Raw genomic sequence first — 20,407 nt, forward strand, 5'->3', positions numbered from 1 at the left:
TAGTTTTTTTATGCTTAAATGACAGAAATGGTTTGGAGGTCTTATAGTCATGGCATACAAATGAATTGTTCAGTAGTGCACTTCAAACCTGCTTATTACTCAAGATTATACCAGTAGTTTTACCAGTGTTAAACATGAAAACGAGAAGCACTTTTTGTGCTTATATGTAGAGTTATTCCTGTAAAAGCTTCAATTAAGTCCAAGGTAAAACATTGTTAGCCAAATAAATATGCCTAGACACATGAAAAATTGTACTTTGGCATTTTTAAAATGTTTCAAAATAAATATGTGGATGGATTGCTTTGGTTACACAACAATCAAATTGGTTTTATGAAAATATAACTATGTAGCAAGTTCCCCTTTAAGACGATATAGTCAATACTTAACTTTTATTATGCAAAATAACAAAAATAATTCTATGTACCTCGAAAGAGTCTTCAACATACTACCTAGCAGCACTGACTCTAAACATGTAACCTACATTGTGCTCTACAGTTGTAGATAGCACTAAGAAGATCTTTGATGACCACAAAGCATTATCAATTAAATCCCTATAGGTAAGGATGTTGAGACCATCCTTGAAATATTGTGTCTGAATGTGAAAAACAAGTAAACTATCAACTCTGTGCTTTTGTTCATTTGTTCTAATGCAATTAATGAATTAATGTAATTGCCARGGAATGAGTTTGACCATAAGCACGTTGTCAGCTTTTGGCTTCTCTGGAATCATCATCATTCTACAGATGTGAATGAGGCCTTTCACTATCATGGTGTCTGTCAATATAGCTTGTAACTAGTGCTATCCAAACAAATGACGGCAAGCCAGAACAGGGGTGAAATTAAAGTAAGATATCCCCTCTCAGCCAGTCATTCATACAGATGTAGAATCTTAATTTGAGCCAGTTTGCTACAGCAGGAAAATAATCCTGCAGCAACAGGAAATATGAATTATTATGTGGATTATAATTATACATTTTTATAGAAGTTGATATCTTTTTCATTCGGGCAAATCAAGTCAAACATTTCAATTGGAAATTACCAACTTTATAAGCCTTTTTAAAATGCAAATGCACAACAAGTTTCTCAGCAACAAAATAGTGATCAAATTAAGATCCCACATCTGTATCTGATGACTAGATGGTGAGTTTATCTACCATCCTGCACCATTTGAATGATCAGGTCCCGTGCGTCCTGCACAGCAGAGTTCACCTCCGTGTCCCACTTCCTGACATGGGTGCCAATGAGGAAGAGCTTGCGCTGGTCCCCCACTTCCTCCAGGGACAGGGCTTCATGGAGCGTTGTGATACTGCAGGCCCCTTGATTATCCTGGAGATGGAGGAATAACCGGAACAAACCCGAGGTAAGACACTGGAGCAGGTGCAGTATCTCATAGGGATGAAAAAAAAAGAGTCGACGAGGAAAGGAAACGCCCACAAGACTATTGCGATGCAACCCTTTGCCCTTTCTCAATTGTCTTTCCTCGATTCCTCATGTCCTTTCTGCTTATCTCGTTCTTAAAATGCATTGGAGAAGATCTAGGGTTACGCCCCTTTGCGTTTTCAATGCGTTTTGAGAAGGAGGCCAGGAGAGAGGACGTGATGAATCAAGGAAAGACACTTGAGATGGGAGTCTTATGTATGTCAGTCTCACCTGCTTGTTGGCTAGTACCACTAAGGGAAGGTAAAGGTCGGTTTCTAGCAGCTCGTGGAGATGCTTCTTAGCCAAAGGGAACTGGGCGGCATCTGAGGAGTCCACCACAAACACCAGCACCATAGCCTTGCACATGTACCTCTTCCAATAGGGCTGCAGGTTCTCTGTGCCGCCAACTGCAAAATATGCCATGTTTTTTTATTTAATTTCATCACCACAAGGTATCATAGAAGTCATTTTTGTACATTTGTGAAACACAAGAAAATACTATGAATGCATATTGAGTGATGAACTCATTTGACATTTTTCATATTTAACAGCTTGAATTAAGGTCTCCACTAATGAGACCCATTTCTTCTTATCATGGTCATCCAGATAATTAGCAGTTACTGTACTCTGATCATTGATCCACTATAATTGAGAATTTCAATAAGCATTTCTCTACGGCTGGCCATGCTTTCCACCTGGCTACCCCTACCCGGTCAACTGCCCGGCACCCTCCACAGCAATCTGCCAAAACCCCCACCATTTCTCCTTCACCCAAATCCAGATAGCTGATGTTCTGGAAGAGCTGCAAAATCTAGACCCCTACAAATTAGCCAGGCTAGACAATCTGGACTCTCTCTTTCTAAAATTATCTGCAGAAATTGTTGCAACCCCTATTACTAGCCTGTTCAACCTCTCTTTCGTATCATCTGAGATTCCCAAAGATTGGAAAGCTGCCGCGGTCATTCCCCTCTTCAAAGGGGGTGACACTCTAGACCCAAACTGCTACAGACCTATATCTATCCTACCCTGTCTTTCTAAGGTCTTTGAAAGCCAAGTTAACAAACAGATTACCGACCATTTCGAATCCCACCGTACCTTCTCCGCTATGCAATCTGGTTTCAGAGCTGGTCATGGGTGCACCTCAGCCACGCTCAAGGTYCTAAACGACATCATAACCGCCATCGATAAGAGACATTACTGTGCAGCCGTATTCATCGACCTGGCCAAGGCTTTTGACTCTGTCAATCACCACATTCTTATTGGCAGACTCGACAGCCTTGGTTTCTCAAATGATTGCCTCGCCTGGTTTACCAACTACTTCTCAGACAGAGTTCAGTGTGTCAAATCGGAGGGCCTGTTGTCCAGACCTCTGGCAGTCTCTATGGGGGTGCCACAGGGTTCAATCCTCGGGCCGACTCTCTTCTCTGTATACATCAATGATGTTGCTCTTGCTGCTGGTGATTCTCTGATACACCTCTACGCAGACGACACCATTCTGTATATTTCTGGCCCCTCTTTGGACACTGTGTTAACTAACCTCCAGACGAGCTTCAATGCCATACAACTCTCCTTCCGTGGCCTCTAACTGCTCTCAAATGCAAGTAAAACTAAATGCATGCTATTCAACCGATCACTGCCCGCACCTGCTCGCCTGTCCAGCATCACTACTCTGGACGGCTCTGACTTAGAATACGTGGACAACTACAAATACCTAGGTGTCTGGTTAGACTGTAAACTCTCCTTCCAGACTCACATTAAGCATCTCCAATCCAAAATTAAATCTAGAATCGGCTTCCTATATCACAACAAAGCATCCTTCACTCATGCTGCCAAACATACCCTCGTAAAACTGACCATCCTACCGATCCTCGACTTCGGTGATGTCATCTATAAAATAGCCTCCAACACTCTACTCAACAAACTGGATGCAGTCTATCACAGTGCCATCCGTTTTGTCACCAAAGCCCCATACACTACCCACCATTGCGATCTGTACGCTCTCGTTGGTTGGCCCTCGCTTCATACTCGTCGCCAAACCCACTGGCTACAGGGTATCTACAAGTCTCTGCTAGGTAAAGCCCCGCCTTATCTCAGCTCACTGGTCACCATAGCAGCACCCACTCGTAGCACGCGCTCCAGCAGGTATATCTCACTGGTCACCCCCAAAGCCAATTCCTCCTTTGGTCGTCTTTCATTCCAGTTCTCTGCTGCCAATGACTGGAACGAACTGCCAAAATCTCTGAAGCTGGAGACTCATATCTCCCTCACTAGCTTTAAGCGCCAGCTGTCAGAGCAGCTCACAGATCACTGCACCTGTACATAGCCCATCTGTAAACAGCCCATCTATCTACCTACCTCATCCCCATACTGTATTTATTTATCTTGCTCCTTTGCACCCTAGTATCTCTACTTGCACATTTATCTTCTGCACATCTACCATTCCAGTGTGTAATTGCTATATTGTAATTACTTCGCCACCATGGCCTATTTATTGGCTTAACTCCTTTATCTTACCTCATTTGCACTCACTGTATATAGACTTTTTGTTTTCTTTTGTTCTACTGTATTATTGACTATATTTTGTTTATTCCATGTGTAGCTCTGTGTTGTTGTATGTGTCGAATTGCTATGCGTTTATCTTGGCCAGGTCGCAGTTGCAAATGAGAACTTGTTCTCAACTATCCTACCTGGTTAAATAAAGGTGAAATAAATAAAACAATTGTTATGTGCAGGTTGCATTCACTTTCTAGGAACTCGATCTGCAGGTCCTCCCTATTGATGGACACGGCGTTAAAGCCCTGTGTTGGRGTCACATCCTGCTCCAGACTCCCCGTGGCAAAGCAGTGCAGCAGGCTGGTCTTCCCTGCCCCTTCAAGGCCGAGCACCAGGACTTGCTTTCCTGTGGGCTTCACCTAGAAGGACACATRATAACAAAGAGACATCAGATGCAACCATCCAGATGTATAGAGATCACAACGTTGTATCTGTGCCATTATGGCTTTAGTGAGAGCACGGGAAGTGCCATTGAGGCCATCTCCATTTTGAAGYAGTCRATTTTCTTCTTATTCTACTACTTCTATAAGTTGGTAAACAAACTGAAAGGGTGCAYACTGCCACCTGGAATGTGTTGTTTGAACAGGTATAAAGCCAAGGTTGGCGATTTACTGCCACCTCCAGTTATGGAATGTTTGCTCACAAGTATAATTGAGTTATTCCTTCCTTAAGCCATTGGAAGTCCCACCAAGTTGACTACTTCAAAATKGTGAAATTCCTCAATGGCAATGTCCATTCTAAAACAGGCTTTTGGGCACTAGAATCATCTATACATCTCTGTGGCTGCTAACCCATAAGCAAAGATGGAGTATATAAAGGCAAAAATGTCACTCATGTGGAAGTATTATCTGCAAGTGTTGATCCAGAGTAATGAGTTAATGTTAATTAAAACCATGATACTGGGACATTCTAGAATCTTAACAGGTGCTTGCAAATGTCTACCCACACACTCACACATACTACACTGACACKCTAACACACACAGCTGCTACTCTGTTTATTATATATCCTGATTGCCTAGTCACTTTTACCCCTACCTACATCCATATACTGTATTACCTCAACTGCCTCGTACCCCTGCACATTGACTCGGTACTGGTACACTTTATATATAGCCTCGTTATTGTTTATATTGTGTTACTTTTTCCTTTAGCAAATATTTGTCTTACTTTTTAACTCTGCACTGTTGGGAATGTCATAAATAAGCATTTCACTGTAAAGTCTACACCTGTTGTATTTGGCGCATGTGACCAATCAAATTTGATATGATTGTGAATAGTGGAATAATTTAGGCCTAAAACAATCACGTTTCTTGCTTTATCTTTACTTCAGCCTTTTATAGCATAGGCCTACAGAAGTCAATGAGACTGAAGGGGGCTGAACTGAACTGTCACATCATGTGGTCAGTACAAGCTGACCCACTGCCTGAGAATAGACTATAGGGCCAGGTTACCACTGTATGATGATACAGTCTGGCAACATTATTATAATGTCAAGCTGACCAAGCGACAATAGTCGTTTCAGCCACTCGTGACTAATCTGTCACAGGAAAGAAGCTATATCGGAGTGAGGACCTTACTTATTACATATTTATAAACATTACGACAGACATATGACTAGTTTCACAATAGAAATTGTAAAGTTCTTTCAAATCTAGGGTTAGTGCAATTTTGGGATCATTGGGACGTCGCTACCCTAAACTCTAACCTTAAGTCCTATTTTTTATTTATTAACAACAAATCAATACAGAAAGTACATGGGGGGAACACAAGTATATATAAATAATATACAAAGGACAATTGGGCTAGGGCCGGGGCTAGAGGGTACAATATCACATTACACACGGACCTTAAGGGACATACATACACTTAGAATTATAACAGCTTTTTTGTTAGTAGAGTAATTGTCTTAAAATATAGTTCAATTTCTTTTTGTAAGGTAAGAAACTGTTGTGTTTTGTTTGGGAATTTACATTTGTGATTATGAAATTTGCCCAAAAGAATAATTAAATGAATTACATAAAATAGTTTCAACTTATTTCTATCGTGGGTAAAGAATCCAAGCAGTACATCTCTCCACAATAGAGATGTGGAAATCTTGTAAAAWCTTCATAAATGTGTTCAATTATAAATCTACTGATGTCTCGCCACAGTTTTCTTACATGTATACAATGCCAAAAAACACTGTTTCTGGGTGGTCATTACAAAAGGAGCAATCTGAGTTTGTTTTTCTTAAACTTCTTCATATAGTGGTTGGCAGGATAATATTTATGAATAATTTTAAAGGAAACTTCCTTAATTTTATTAACATTTAGGTAAGTGTGTGGCAACATCCAAACTTTTCCCCCCAACAGATATTATCAATAAAACCGTTCCAATAAGGCATAACATAAGGTATAGGATACAACATCCTGCTGGAACAAGGTTCGTATCGCTCTGTTGTTGAATGGACCACAAGAGATACAAATCTTTCCTACTGATGAGTCAACAGGGTTAATGSAAGGTCGTTTCTGAGGGTCAGGTCTCGACACGTTCCTGAATAATAAAGCAACACCTGAGGGAATGGCATCTAAAACAATTACAAAATCTTTAGGTGTTACAGGGATCTTGTGAAGTGATAAGAATTCATTTATAACTAAGTAAAAAGCCATCTGAACCTTAACTCCTATACTTACCATAACCATAACTTCAAATGGGCTAACGTCAGAATTGGAACGTCCCAAGAATCCCATTTAGACTTCACCAAAATCGAGACAATTTGCGGTGAGGTTATTTCCACTAGCAACCACAAACATCCGTCAAGTAGGCATGCCTCATAATCCCTGAGGTATCAAAAATAAACATTTTACAAGCACAAGATGAACAAAAAGTAGCCTACCTCTGTTACTACGACTGTTGGTGTTTGGTTTGCGCGTTCTGGTACTTTTCGTGCAGTTTCATTTCTAGTGTCCTTTTCTATTTTCTCTGGTTCTTGCTCTGGCTTTGGCTTTGGCTTCGCCTTCGCCTTCTTTGCCTTTACCCCCGAAGACACAAAAGTCCAGATGACATACCCAACTCCTCCGGTTACTGCGAGAGTAAAACCTACGACCGCAGCTTCTCTGACACCAGGCATGTTAGAAACAATTTTGCGAAATCTTGAATACCTGCTTCACATGTCTTTATACATCGTGATAATGGTTATTATCTAGAAGTTTGCATCCCCGGTTACAGCCTGGTTCTAATGTCTTTGGTTATCGTTACAACAAGTGGATTAGTCAAACTACCTCAACGCGATAGGGGATATCCGGGCGTTTAGGAGCACACAGGAAGGAAGTACCAGACAAGAAAATATTATGAAAGCAGGATCTAGAATATATTGAGAAATATATATATAGTATAACACCTTTAAAAAAAAAAATCTAATATTCAACAATTTAGACAGTTTTTGCTACATTACACACTAACTTGCTATCCTGTCCGCGGTGATTTAATCCCTTCATATACAGTCAATGTTTAATTAATCGTCTCATTTCGGCTCATCAATTTGATTGACATGTAGAGAAACCACCCTATGCACACTTACTTTGCGTATAAAATTGTCATGGCTAGATGGGATACAGCTAATCTCAAATTGCCATTAAAAAATTGATTTTGTGTGTGGATTTCAGCCAACCCTAACCCTTTTCCTAAATGTAACCTAATTCTCCTAACCTGCTACGAAAAGTCAATTCTGACAAACTGTATACTATCTAGTCAAAACCATTTAACATGCCTTGGCTGGGGAGTGGGGGAATGTAGCGTCACAATTTCAAATGTAAGACTGAAAAACGACTACAATGACAGAATGGAACAGAAAATGTGCAACACCAATGATGCAAAATTGCATCTGAATGATCTTTTCTGCTTTGCACTTCCATAGTAAATCCACCAGGCGGCGCTTGATATTAAAGAGGGCACACAGCATACAATGCTGATGAGATGTTCCATGACCATAAATCCAGATAAATTTCGCTTTGGAAAGTGTTAAGTTAAAAAAACACAAGAAAGGAACATCAGTTTGTCAGTTGTTAAGGAAGCCTATTTATTAAGACAACAATGGGACACAAATTTTGGCAAAAATAGTTTGCTTCCATCATTGTAAACAGTTCCTAAAACAATGTCCTAATTATGTACTGCTAGCCAATAATTAAAAAGGTAGACTCAGCGAAATGACATTGCCACGAGCAGCAACACAGATAGAGATGAGCAAGATGCAACACTTCGCTCTCACACAGTATCTGTGCATGGGTTCACTTCACGCTGTTACAGCGTGGTAGGTAAGGGACCAAAACAGCAGAGAAGTTGAGCAACGTGCTTCAACTCTCTTAGTTGTTGCAGAAATTGATCCACTTTGCTGTGTACTTTCTGCATCTACATCATATCGCTGAGTCTACGTTTAAAAACAGACTTTTTGCATTAGCCGAAAACGATGCAGGGATTTAAAAATAAATATACTTTAACATACACAGCTTGCCTCTTAGGTTGAAAACAAGGTCAAGTGATTGAAATTGAGTGGGCAAGTCAAGGAAATTAGTTCACGGTCAAGGAACCGTGTTCAAATACTCAGGCTCAGGGAGAAGAGAAAACACAAACAGTACATTTTTTCTGCACAGAAGATATGCATTACAAACTAGCAAGACCCCCCTTGCCTACAACACAAGGTCTCTTAGTTCACCGACATTTGTTTCTGCATCTTAAAAGAAAACCTAACCGTGAAGAAAGCATTGGGGCCTATTACTAAATGTATTGCAACTTATTCAACAACCAGAAATTGGACACCATTATTTGTTTGGTAAAAAAAAAGTTATAACCAACTTAAAAAATGACAAAGCTCATGATTCTGTGAGTTCCGGGCCATGTGGTGGTGGTCACCAATGTGTTGCTCCATATCTGCAACGTTCTCCAGGCTACCAGCCACCCTTGCCTCCCTTTTTCTTCTTCTGAGGGGCCTTCTTGCGGGCCCCTGGCCCTGCAGTGGCAGGCTTCTGCTGTCGCGGAGGGACAACGTTGCTGGTAGCGGGGGCCGAGGTGGAGGCAGAGGCTTGGGCTGACCCTGGCCGGGGGGAGGTGGGGGGACTGTTGGCTGTCTTACTGGCATCCCTGGAAACACAGCAAAATGAAGTGATTACCAACCAAATGCAACACACTACATGACAAAGGGTGCCAACTGAATGAATCTGGAGTCAGACAGATGTATTAAATGTTCAACTATTAGATTCATATACCTTTTTAGAGCTAAGGAAAGTGACAAACGGTAAGAGACAAGGATGCGTTACTCACAGGTCGGACGCGGCTCCTGACGTGGCCCCCTGCGTGCCTTTACCCACTTGTTCCTTCTTCTTGCCCTTCTTCCTGCCCCGGTAGTAGGTGCGCTCTCTCATGGGCAGCCATCTCTCCTGGTCAGGGTTCGCCGTGGGGTCGTAGTTCTTGGGCAATTTTCCTAAACAGAGGCGAGAGAAAAATAGCAATTCCCCATCCAAATCAGAGATGTTGACTTTATAAACCTCTTAAGAATCCGCCCCTTTGCCCCCCAATTTCCACCTAAAATGACATACCCAAATCTAACTGCCTGTAGCTCAGGACCTGAAACAAGGATATGCATGTTCTTGATACCATTTGAAAGGAAACACTTTGAAGTTTGTGGAAATGTGAAATTAATGTAGGAGAATAACACATTAGATCTGGTAAAAGATAATGCAAAGAAAAAAACATGCATATTTTTTGTTGTTGTTGTACCATCTTTTAAATGCAAGAGAAAGGCCATAATGTATTATTCCAGCCCAGGCACAATTTAGATTTTGGCCACCAGATGGCAGCAGTGCACATGCAACGTTTTAGACTGATCCAATGTGCCATTGCATATATATTCAAAATGTTTTATCAAGACTGCCCAAATGTACCGAATTGGTTTATTAATTCAAGTTCATAATGGTGCACTCTCCTCAAACAATAGCATGGTATTCTTTCACTGTAATAGCTACTGTAAATTGGACAGTGCAGTTCAATTAACAAGAATTTAAGCTTTGTACCCATATCAGATATGCCTATGTCCTGGGACATTTTTTTGTTACTTTCAACCTCATGCTAATCACATTAGCTCAACCGACCCTCAGGGGGAGGGGGTACACCGATCCCATAGAGGTTAATAAGATATTCACATACAACATGAGGACATACCCTTCTTTTTCTTCCTCTTCTTTTTAACATCCCCCTGGCTGTGGAGAGATAATATTGATAGTGAAAGCCTATGTATAAAACAGGTATTACACAGCTTAATTAACGCAGCCTTTAATTAAAAGCATTTGGTCTCCTTACCCTTGTTCTTTTGGTAGGTTGTCTCCCGGGACTTTAGCGGCCTTCTTTCTGACGTAGTTGGCGCCATGAGAGTTCTCCAGCTCATCTACGTCCACGTTAAACAACATGCTTTCAGGGGAAGGGAGGTGCTTGCTGAGGCTGGGACAAAGGACTAAGGACATAATAAAATATGCTTTTCCATTCACTAAACAGTTCTAGGCACTTTATGATATCCCTGGTAAAATCACCTTGACTGTGAATGAGAACTGGACCAAATCAGAGATAGTCATTCAAATACTCAAAGATTTGACATTGCAGTTCTGACAGTTGTGCTATGATAGTGGCAACGGCATGGATTGCTGGATCAATTGCAAGCATTCGTTCCAAATAAAGTTATTATTTATGTGTAGTTTCAAATACAGAGAGAGCGAAAAAAAGGATACGACTTGGCTTTATCTTGATCGACCAAAGAATAGGCAGAGATGAGTTGTGCCAAAGTGTGGATGTCATTGGTGTTTTGTCTGTGGAGCAAGGGAACAGATGCGTTGTTACACTGAATACCACACGTAGAGCAAGCAGGACATACACCAGCATCACCACTGCAGAACAACAGTAGAAACAGAACAATCGTTAAGAGCATCACTCACTTCCACAGTTGTTCCAGGTCACTGATGGCTTCCTTTTTCCGTCCATACTTCAGCTTGAAATCGGCGGCCTCCCGTACGAGTGCCAGGTGAATAGAGGAACCAGGCTGGGATGGAGGAAGACAAAGTGGAATAGTGGACAATGCAGTGTTACTATGGAAACAAATAGTAACACACACACTCCAGGATTTAAAAAGTTATATTGACTTCTTTATAATGTGCTTGTTGACTAATACCTGTTCAGATTGGTAGTGCTGAATAGCTTGGCTGAAGACATCAATTGCGCTGTCGATGTCCTCTTCGTGGTTGTACATCGTTACCAGAGCTGAGATCTGTGAAACAATTTCAATTTGTTAGCAGGAGTGTTATGATGTAATGTTCGTTCAGAACATTTTTAATCTATGATTAGATGTAGAATAATAGAAGTGTAACAACTAACCATTCCTTGTTTGTGCTTGAAATCTTCAATTGACTTCAAGATGTCACATGCTTTGGTAACGTGACCTTTGGAGAAGACACCAATGAAGGTTTATTTATTAYGAGGTTACCTTCTACTCGGTCAGGTGCTCAAACACCTGAATTCAGACAGAACAGGAGTCACTTGCTCATCAAATGACATGATAGCACAGCACTAGGTATGGTATCAATCAGTAAGTATACTGTTAAGCACTAATCTAATTTATCATCTTCAATAGGCGGCAGGTAGCCTAGTGGTTARAGCGTTGGGCCAGTAACCAAAAGGTTGCTGGATCAAATCCCCGAGCTGACAAGGTAAAAATCTGCCCCATGAACAAGGCAGTTGTTCCCTGTTGGCCGTCATTGTAAATAAGAATTTGTTCTTAACTGACTTGCCTAGTTAAAGAACGGTTAAATAAAAAAAATAGGCCTATTTTCAGCAAAAAAAAAAATTAAAAAAAATGGGGATATGGAAAGACAACCTTACCTTGAGTCAAATAGAGTTGTGCCATTGTTAATTTGATACCAGATGCACTCTCTGGGTGCTGGTCTGCGAAACACTTTACAACAGAAACAAACACAGCCAGCATTATACATACAAGAGCTTTCAATGGCTATTTATGTATTTATACATCAACTACACGTATCTCAAGTTAGGATCTGGTCAACAGGGAGTACCTGAAGCAGCTCCATGGCCTTGGAGTGTTGCTTCTCTCTGCACAGCTGAGCCACCTGGATCAGAACGGGCAGCGGGTGGCCTGGGTTCTGGGACTGGAGGCCTGACGACAGCTTTCTGCACTGGTCCGCCTGTGGGGTGCACGTAACAAATCAGCAATGACCGTTGAGATTCCCAGTCTAACCTGTTCACCATTCTCCCTGGTCTGGGACCAAAAGGCTCCTGAACGGCTTCAACCCCAAAGCCATAAGACTGCTGAACAGTTCATTAAACGGCTACCCGGACGTTCTGCTGTTCACCCCCTAGCTACATGTACTTCAATCAATCACCTAACCAAATCTATATATACACACATATATTACCTCAATCACCGGAACTACCTCGCACCCCAGTACACTGACTCAGTACTCCCTGTATATAGCCGTGTTATTTAGTTACTATTTTCTTTTGAAATATTTGTCAATTTTCGTACTTTTTAACTACATTGTTGGGAAAGGGCTCGTAAGTAAGCATTTCATGGTAAACGTCTACACTTGTTGTATTTAGCGCATGTGACAAATAACATTTGATTTGATTTTGATTTGACATGAGTATGTAGTGAAATTGTCAAAATAAAGCTGTGAATAAAGAGTGGAGGATAATTTTAACAATGAGTTAATGTATTCAAATCCGATACCTGGTTAGTGTACATAGCCAACAGGGCTTTGTTGAATTCGATGGCTTGCAGCTGTTTCTTGGCCAGCTTGTACTCGACACCGTCAGCATTTGTCAATTTCACCTTCTTCTTAGAGTCAAACACGTTTTGGTCCTGCAGGAGAAAAAGCATATGAGCAACAGCGTCAGCCCCCATGGCTACAACAATAAGAGAACACAGTCAATAACAGCTTAGCCTGTTTCAATGTTTAGTAGTTCCTAGCAGTACAGGGAAGGTTCATGCTTGTATCTACCTTGTTTATTGTAATGATGTTGTTCGCAGTCACAGCTAGAAGTCCCACATCCGATGGCCTAGGATTCAACAAAAAAGAATTCCACTACTCTCTCGTCCTGTGCCTACAATAGCACATACTTTACAATTGAATGTAATGGCTCAATTGATCCCACTTTAGAGTAACACTCACTTGAGCTTGATGACTTGGTTATAGAGCTGCAGCGCCACTTCTGTCCGACCCTGTAACTGCATAACGTAGGCCATCTGGGAGTGGATAACGGCCAGCTCTGACTCAATGTCCTCCTCGGTTATATCCTGCACAAACCAGACAAGCATATTACGATTCACAATTTGAAAAAAAGAAGAAGACATTTTTAAATCTGTACACTTAGCCATGACATTGTGAACGTATTTATTTCACAGGCATAGAGCACTCACCGAATCCTCGGACAAGGAAACACGACAAAGCTCTGAAAAAATGACGCAAACAAAAATTGTCAACATTAACCATGAAAGGGCTGGACAAAACCTACCGCACAGCATTACGAATTAAGGCCATGTCTGTAGAATTGCATTTGTCTGTGGTCCTAACCTTCTGCTTCCTGTAGTTTGTTCATAGCCTCCGTGAGTTGGCCTTGACCAATTAGAGTACAGGCAGCGTTGTAGCTCAGCTCATATGTAGTCTCTGACAGGCCAAGATCATCCTGCAAAAACAGGGTGGAATTAAATGTATTATTCAGTGTTAAATTGAGACTCAGGGAAGATGAAGGATACTAAAGGCTTCAATAATCAAGTGTCTCAGAAGACCAGTACGAATAGAAGTCTGTTTTAAATGGGTGCAGATGACCCACCGGAGAAGCTTTCTCCCATGTGCTCATAGCAGCCACCACGGCTGAGAGGTTTGTCTTCCTCTCCTCTTCGTATTCATCCTGGGAGTTCCTGATCAGGTCCGTGTAGACAGCCTTGCACTCGTCATAGCGCTCCATACGGTACAGCTATGGTGAGAACAAAGGGGAGGTCAGGGATCAGTACATTGGGCCAGTTTACTGTGGCTGGCAGGACCATCCACTGAAGGGTAGACAGGCAAGCAGTGCAAACAACATCTAATGTCATTTCTTATTTTCATAAAGTCTTACCACTTGACCATAGAGTTCTTTGAGCTTGTCTGTTTGACCTGAAACACCTTCAATAGTCTTCAGAGCACTTTCAACTCTGTTCAACCGGTACTCACAGTAGGCCTTTTCAAACAAAATTAGTTCACTGAGGAAGCACAAAGAAAGTGTTAAACATTGGCCTAAGGGTACAGCCAGGAGTTTCTCAAACCAGACCAAGTATTTATAGATTTTGCATTGCTACAAGATTATCACTATAGAACATTATGTTAAAGTCACAAGTCATTTTCAACATACCTGCCAAGTATTTTTGAATATGTGTTCATGACATTCAGTGCCTCTTTGAAGCTACCATTTTGCAGCAGGCATACTATTTTACAGCGAAGGGCTGTCACATCTTCCTTGACTTCATGCAAAACTGTGGAAGAAATGAATAATTGAGATTAAAGGGGCAAACTGCAGTTCTAACAGTAACAAAGCATACACCCCACCACTGTTTTAGTAGAGTTTAATGATGGGGCTGGAGAAATGTAACCTGTCAAATTCATAGACAGAGCTACAAATGCAAGGACTCACCATCCATGAGATAAAAATGATACTTTCAACCATGTTGAGGTTATATACTGTACAACGTTGGTTTACAATTACATTGTTGACAAACATTGGAGTAAAACAAGCTTATATTGTGGGTTCTGATGATGTATGACAGTTAAACTATGAACTAAGCTCATGAGGCATTTATATGTTCTAGTCAAGAATCACTGTCGCAGATTGGCCCTTAGTGTAGTTACATGCAAAAGTATAATTTTCCTTCAGGTCAGTCACCACCAACGATAATTTAATCAAATCTCAAATTATGGTGTGCAATAGAGAACTCAATAATGTTCCAATGAAAGTGCAAATCTCTGGATCACACCTCCCAGCAGATACAAGGCTGATAGCTACAGGATAGATAGAGTCAAACAGGGTAGTTGCTAGCGAGCCAGCCAGCCAGCCAGCCAGCCAGCGAGCCAGCCAGCCAGCGAATTGGGACACGTCACTGTGTTTACAACTCAGATCTGACTGACAATTTTGAAATATTATCCCTTGAGTAAAAATATGCTATTACTGTTCTCAATAAAAATCTACACTATGTTCCGATCATTGGGGGGAAATTTTTATTTAACAAAAACTTCCTAACTAGTGATTAGCTTGATTATAGCTGCATATTTATTTTTAACTAAGAGTTGTAACTTAACGTTAGCTCGCTAGCTAACCAGCTGGATAGTAATCATTCAGCCCTGAAACAACACAGAGCATTTATTCAGATTTGACAGCTACAAACATGTGAACAAGAGTAAAACCCTACTTTTGTTGACAGCTTTGATGGCCCGAGTAAAATCTCCATTCTGTCCACAACGATTCACTTCTGTCCACAGCGAAGCAACTGTGCCTCCTCCACTCGCCATCTTTCACTCCATGCAGACTGCCAGCGGAAGCACAATTATGTTTCTTCCGGATTGATAGAATCACAAAAATGGCTAAAGAAAAAGAGTGAAGAACCCGCATGCATTTAAAAAGATAAACATCATAATTAGCAAACGTATTTATATACAGGGTGGGTTTCAGCATACACATTCATTAGTCAGATTATCTATTTTATATGTTCTTCTGATTGATGGGATTCCGCGCGTGCGTATTGCTAGATACAGACACAGCTCTATGGGTGAAATCGAATTCACGGACTGTTTGATGCAGTACTAGTAAGGGTGTATTGTTTTCGTGGACTGTGTGACGAGTTTATGTCCTACAGAAATGGCCGGGATTAAAGGTGAGGAAGTTGCTGTCTTACTTTTAAATAATACATTAATTGGATTACAAGAAATATAGTCAATCACACATAGCGAGCCAACTAGCTATGCTTTGACATGGTGTGCTGCTACCTAACCACTGCCTGAGTGCTAGCCAGTTAAGCGAACTATCCTCCTTTGCTAGCTAACTAATTTGATGTCGGCTTATTATCTGCTAGCTATGTAACGTTAGCTAAATAACTAGCTAATTATATAACGTCAACTAGCAAGGACGTTAACTAGGCACTGTAGCTAGCTAGCTAGCTASCTAATAACATTATTTGTGTTCTAGTTAGTAACGCGTTAGCTAGCTACAGTTAACGTTAGGTTGCTAGATTAGCACCTGGCTAGTTATGGTATTGATGATGGGCCATTTAACTAGCTCATGATGCCATTACGAATCGATGAAATACACGTTAGAAACTAGCCTTGTCCTGCCAAACCTAATGTTGTATTGTTATGGCTAGGCAATTATGACAAGCTAAATTAGCTAACGTTAGACCTCGCTAACAAGTGCGTTGTCTCAATCCTCCTTTATAACTAGTTAACCATCTAGCTATCTAAGTCATCATGACATGCAGAAGTTTACAAATCAATGTTCTAACTAGTTAAATTAATACACTTTAATGCTAGCAACTTTCTAATAAACATCTATGATAGCTGGAAATACTCTGCATCCCCTCACCCAATCCATCCCAGCCAGGCCCTGAATGTGAAATCATCTGATTTGTCACATGATTATTTCCTCCTTGGAGCTACAGCATTAGGGTCATGGTCAGATGATCAATTATGACCTAAGGAATTAGTATTGCACACACACACACAAACACAAACAAACACAGTGGCTTAGTTTATTTCCCTCTCCTTTCTAGCTCTGATCAGCCTGTCCTTTGGTGGGGCTATTGGCCTCATGTTCCTGATGCTAGGATGTGCTCTTCCAGTGTATGAGTAAGTATCTTCATCATATTCATGTTTCATGTGTTAATGTCACGTGCACAAGTACTGTAAAATGCCTTTCTTGCAAGCTTTTATAATATAATGCTGCCCACATCAAGTATTTTCCAAGTCAGAACTGACGGGAACTTCTCTCTTCACAGTAAATACTGGCCCTTGTTCCTCCTCTTCTTCTACATCCTCGCCCCAATCCCTTACTGCATCTCCCGGAGAATTGTTGACGACACAGACTCGGCCAGCAATGCCTGCAAAGAGCTGGCTTTATTTCTCACAACGGGCATAGTGGTTTCAGCCTTCGGCCTGCCCATCATTTTCGCAAGAGCTGATGTTGTAAGTATACATCTTGGTGATTTTACTTGTGTAGGCTAAGGGGTGTTTGACAACACTTTGCTCTCATACCTGTGCAGTAACAACATTGCATTAGCTTTGTTGTTACAAGTAATTGCTTTCTAATTGCATACATTTTTGGTGTTACACAAATGCAATAAGGACCATTCCTTATAGGACTGTTGGGCTACATCTTATAAGCTACCATTTGTGTAATAACAAGAAATGCTCAAATCCGTTACTAAACAACACTTAGAAAAGGGCTGTGATTTGCTCAGTCCAAACAGATTGAAAGTATGCAATGCAGAATTTTGTAACATATGTTGACTGAATTATTTATGTTTGTTGTTTACAGATTGCCTGGGGAGCATGTGCGCTTGTGTTAACAGGCAATGTAGTCATCTTCGCAACCATTCTGGGATTCTTTTTGGTGTTCGGCACAAACGACGACTTTAGTTGGCAGCAGTGGTAAAATTGGGGTGTGGTGGGGCTAAGTCAGAATTGTTTATTACTAGCATTGTTATTATTATTGTTATGATTGTAATTATTGTTTGTTGTTATTTATATGACTGCCCGTCCATAGACACACGAAACCAGTGCAATAATCTGTTTTAACTGTCATGCGGAATGTCAGACTGACTTCAGGTGGATGTGCTGCCTTTCATTTTGACTTTTATTTTTGGCTCCATGTTTGTGAGTCTTCTCCCTTCATGTACTGTACAGGCTTATTTTTTGAGAGTTGCGATAAAATATTGTTGAGATCATAAATGCCCATCTAATCTGTGCAAATGCAAAAATGTCCACCTGGACTCAGAKTGACCTATGGAAGGGGTCTTTGGCTATTGGTTTGGGATTTTTTTCCATTGTCTGAAGGTTGGAAGCTTTTTTTCCTGTGACAAAGATATCTTACTGATAAAAGATATGTAACTTTGGGAGTGAGGGTATACAGTAGCATGCTGGTCAGTTTCGAGGGGATAGTCTCCCCTTCCAAGTGCTGACATGAAGCTGAAGCACTGGATATTTTGCATGGAGTAAAGGTTGTTTTTGAAGAGCACATTGAAAGCTGAACGCCTGTGAGTTTCTCTCAGCTTGAAACCATTCAATATGAAGGTAGATACAGCATATATTGATAAAATGCATTATCCAATGCACTGTCCCCCATTGCAGTGATCAAATTCTAATGACTCGGCTATTCACCGACATTAATTTGATACAGGCCTCTTGTGTTTGGTAGTTTAGCGTAGCGTAGCATATTCTGCCCCTTTTGAAAATAGTCTAGAAGTCATTGTAACCCTGTGTCATCTTTTCTCTTTAGAATAGAGTCATCAAAAACCTTGGTCAGACAGCCCAGGATTAAGGCTAGCCGGCGTGAAATGTGGCCAACTTAAGATCTAGGCTACTTATAACCCGGGTCACTAATACCGCTAGCCCTAGATTTACCAGGTTTCCAAGAGACCAATTGGTTTCTATACCAGTAATTGGAAACCAAGGCTGCACTGTAGTTATATTTCACAGATAAATGTGGATGAACCCTAGTTTTTACCAAGGCATATCATGTTTTGTTCTATATTTAGTACATCTGCACTAAGATGTTTTCCCGTCCTCTCCCTGAAGGAAATCAATTCGCCGTATAGGTCTAAACTACTTTTATTGTGGTCCTTGTATACTTGCATTGGGTGTGCTGATACCATACTTTCACTCAGTGTAGTTTGCCATTAGTTAAAGGTCTCAGAGGACTGTGTCCTGAGCTGTGAAGTTTGCTGTTACATTTAACTGAACTAGTTGTAGCTAAGCAAGGTATTAAGCATCTGTCACCCCGTGTGCACTGGCCTGTTTAGCTGGGTGGAAAGGTTGCGTGTTTAAGATCTCTTTGTTTTTATTTTGCAGATGGAGCAGTTATCTGTGAAAAGTGGTCTCTGGAAGAGGCAACAAACAAAAAAAGACTGAAATCCATCTAAAAATATTCCAGAAGTAATCGGAAGCACTGATTCATCCGGTATCTCTTTCTGTCTCACTCAGATTGTGAGTAAGTTTGTCAACTTCTTATTTCCAGTCTTCCAGAGACCACAACCTCCATGAAGATAGTGATCATAATGAAAACCCTTTTGCACCTTTTTTGAGTTTAGTTGAACTTTTTAAATAATCATTGTTACCTTGATTATCAAAGGTAATGTTACAACAAATGGCTTTTGGTGTTTTTGTTATMCTTTTATGTAAGTAAAGTTTAAACTTTCCATACATCAAAACAAATGATAAAATATACATTTGTGCCTACAGCAATGCACTGATGGCATATCTACAGTTTTTGGACATCCAGGGTAGGCTATTCATAGCATTTGAACCACAATTTAAGCATTATAGACCGAGTATTGCTTAGTGAAATTTTTGAGAAATGTACAAAGAATTTCAATATAATTCTATCAAACAAATGAACACACACAAACTGCATAATCAGGTCATTCTAGTCATGGGATGGGTTTGTCACTGATCTCTTTTGTGAAAGATATGTTGTTTCACAGACCTGGAAGAATATTTTATTTATTGGTATTAGAGGATGCTTTGTGTAGATGTCCAATTGCCACTTTCTATTTACAACTGTTGTGTTCGAAGGCAGAGGTCAGCATGGGGGTTTTCTTTTCTAAATAAAAGCCTTTTTTGAACATCCTCTCATTGAATGAATTATGCATAAAATTCCTACAGTATCAACACTTCCTAGTTGCATTTGGTCTGAGACTTTTGAAGAGACTCTAACTTGACTACGAAACCTTCAGATCTCGCAACAGGATCAAACCATTGATTCTATACAGTTGCTTTGGCACATTCTGCACCGGTGTGTATAAGGTAGAGAATGACATGTTCACACCTGGAAGCCTTCACACCTGGAAGCAGGTAGTCAAGCACTAACAGGAGGAATATGTGTTTTGTCTCCCCCACCTGGCAAGGAACTGACATGTGAAACAAGGCCATGCATAAGCGGAGACTTCTTTATTAAAGGCCCCAGACTCAGTGCAGTGATGTCCCCATTGTTGTGCTCATATTAGCATCAGAACTGTAAATGGATCAATGGTTGTTCAGATGGGTAAAACCTCACAGCCCCCCCGCCCCCCTTGATTCAGATGAGGATAAAAACATGTCACTAGATAATTATATAGCAATTTCAGTCATGGTACAAATGCAAAGCCGAGGAGATTGTCTGCC

The 20,407-nt window shown here is 40.8% G+C and overlaps 3 protein-coding genes across 5 annotated transcripts; 1 reads left to right on the forward strand and 2 right to left on the reverse strand.

The window, feature by feature from the left end:
* Nucleotides 1–1,125: 1,125 nt before the first annotated feature.
* LOC111965789 (ADP-ribosylation factor-like protein 9) lies at nucleotides 1,126–7,258 on the reverse strand. The gene is made up of 4 exons (XM_023990085.2): nucleotides 6,850–7,258; nucleotides 4,163–4,331; nucleotides 1,651–1,826; nucleotides 1,126–1,326 (listed from the first exon to the last, which is right to left on the reverse strand). The coding sequence occupies exons 1-4, from the start codon at nucleotides 7,081–7,083 to the stop codon at nucleotides 1,147–1,149; spliced, it is 759 nt and encodes a 252-aa protein (XP_023845853.1). The 5' UTR covers nucleotides 7,084–7,258; the 3' UTR covers nucleotides 1,126–1,146.
* Nucleotides 7,259–8,818: 1,560 nt separating this feature from the next.
* Nucleotides 8,819–15,617, reverse strand: LOC111965790 (signal recognition particle subunit SRP72). Its single transcript, XM_023990087.2, has 19 exons — nucleotides 15,448–15,617; nucleotides 14,397–14,517; nucleotides 14,124–14,247; nucleotides 13,839–13,982; nucleotides 13,580–13,691; nucleotides 13,426–13,457; nucleotides 13,178–13,302; nucleotides 13,007–13,064; nucleotides 12,736–12,867; nucleotides 12,062–12,190; nucleotides 11,871–11,943; nucleotides 11,367–11,431; nucleotides 11,164–11,259; nucleotides 10,931–11,034; nucleotides 10,727–10,804; nucleotides 10,305–10,442; nucleotides 10,167–10,204; nucleotides 9,270–9,429; nucleotides 8,819–9,089 (listed from the first exon to the last, which is right to left on the reverse strand). Exons 1-19 carry the CDS (start codon nucleotides 15,545–15,547, stop codon nucleotides 8,897–8,899), a joined length of 2,022 nt encoding a protein of 673 aa, XP_023845855.1. The 5' UTR covers nucleotides 15,548–15,617; the 3' UTR covers nucleotides 8,819–8,896.
* Nucleotides 15,587–19,869, forward strand: LOC111965792 (leptin receptor overlapping transcript-like 1). 3 transcript variants are annotated; one of them, XM_023990091.2, is made up of 5 exons: nucleotides 15,599–15,909; nucleotides 16,801–16,876; nucleotides 17,026–17,212; nucleotides 17,565–17,677; nucleotides 19,097–19,763. In XM_023990091.2, coding segments are annotated over exons 1-5 (393 nt in total). In that variant the 5' UTR covers nucleotides 15,599–15,893; the 3' UTR covers nucleotides 19,098–19,763. The 3 variants fall into 3 exon arrangements, with proteins under 3 accessions (XP_023845858.1, XP_023845859.1, XP_023845860.1); XM_023990090.2 differs by lacking the exon at nucleotides 19,097–19,763 and having other exon boundaries at nucleotides 15,587–15,909; nucleotides 17,565–18,151; XM_023990092.2 differs by lacking the exon at nucleotides 17,565–17,677 and having other exon boundaries at nucleotides 15,613–15,909; nucleotides 19,097–19,869.
* The last annotated feature ends 538 nt before the right edge of the window (nucleotides 19,870–20,407 follow it).

The sequence above is a fragment of the Salvelinus sp. IW2-2015 genome, linkage group LG6.2 (assembly GCF_002910315.2).
Source record: "Salvelinus sp. IW2-2015 linkage group LG6.2, ASM291031v2, whole genome shotgun sequence".
Taxonomy (NCBI): Eukaryota; Metazoa; Chordata; class Actinopteri; order Salmoniformes; family Salmonidae; genus Salvelinus; species Salvelinus sp. IW2-2015.

Coding starts and splice junctions, on each gene's coding strand:
- LOC111965792 (XM_023990090.2), top strand. Junction 16,877..17,025: donor TGTGCTCTTCCAGTGTATGA/GTAAGTATCTTC, acceptor CTCTCTTCACAG/TAAATACTGGCCCTTGTTCC. Junction 17,213..17,564: donor TTTTCGCAAGAGCTGATGTT/GTAAGTATACAT, acceptor TGTTGTTTACAG/ATTGCCTGGGGAGCATGTGC.
- LOC111965790 (XM_023990087.2), bottom strand. CDS start 15,547: ATGGCGAGTGGAGGAGGCACAGTTGCTTCGCTGTGGACAGAAGTGAAT. Junction 13,983..14,123: donor AAGAACTCTATGGTCAAGTG/GTAAGACTTTAT, acceptor TTCTCACCATAG/CTGTACCGTATGGAGCGCTA. Junction 9,430..10,166: donor GAAGAGGAAGAAAAAGAAGG/GTATGTCCTCAT, acceptor GCCTCTGTTTAG/GAAAATTGCCCAAGAACTAC.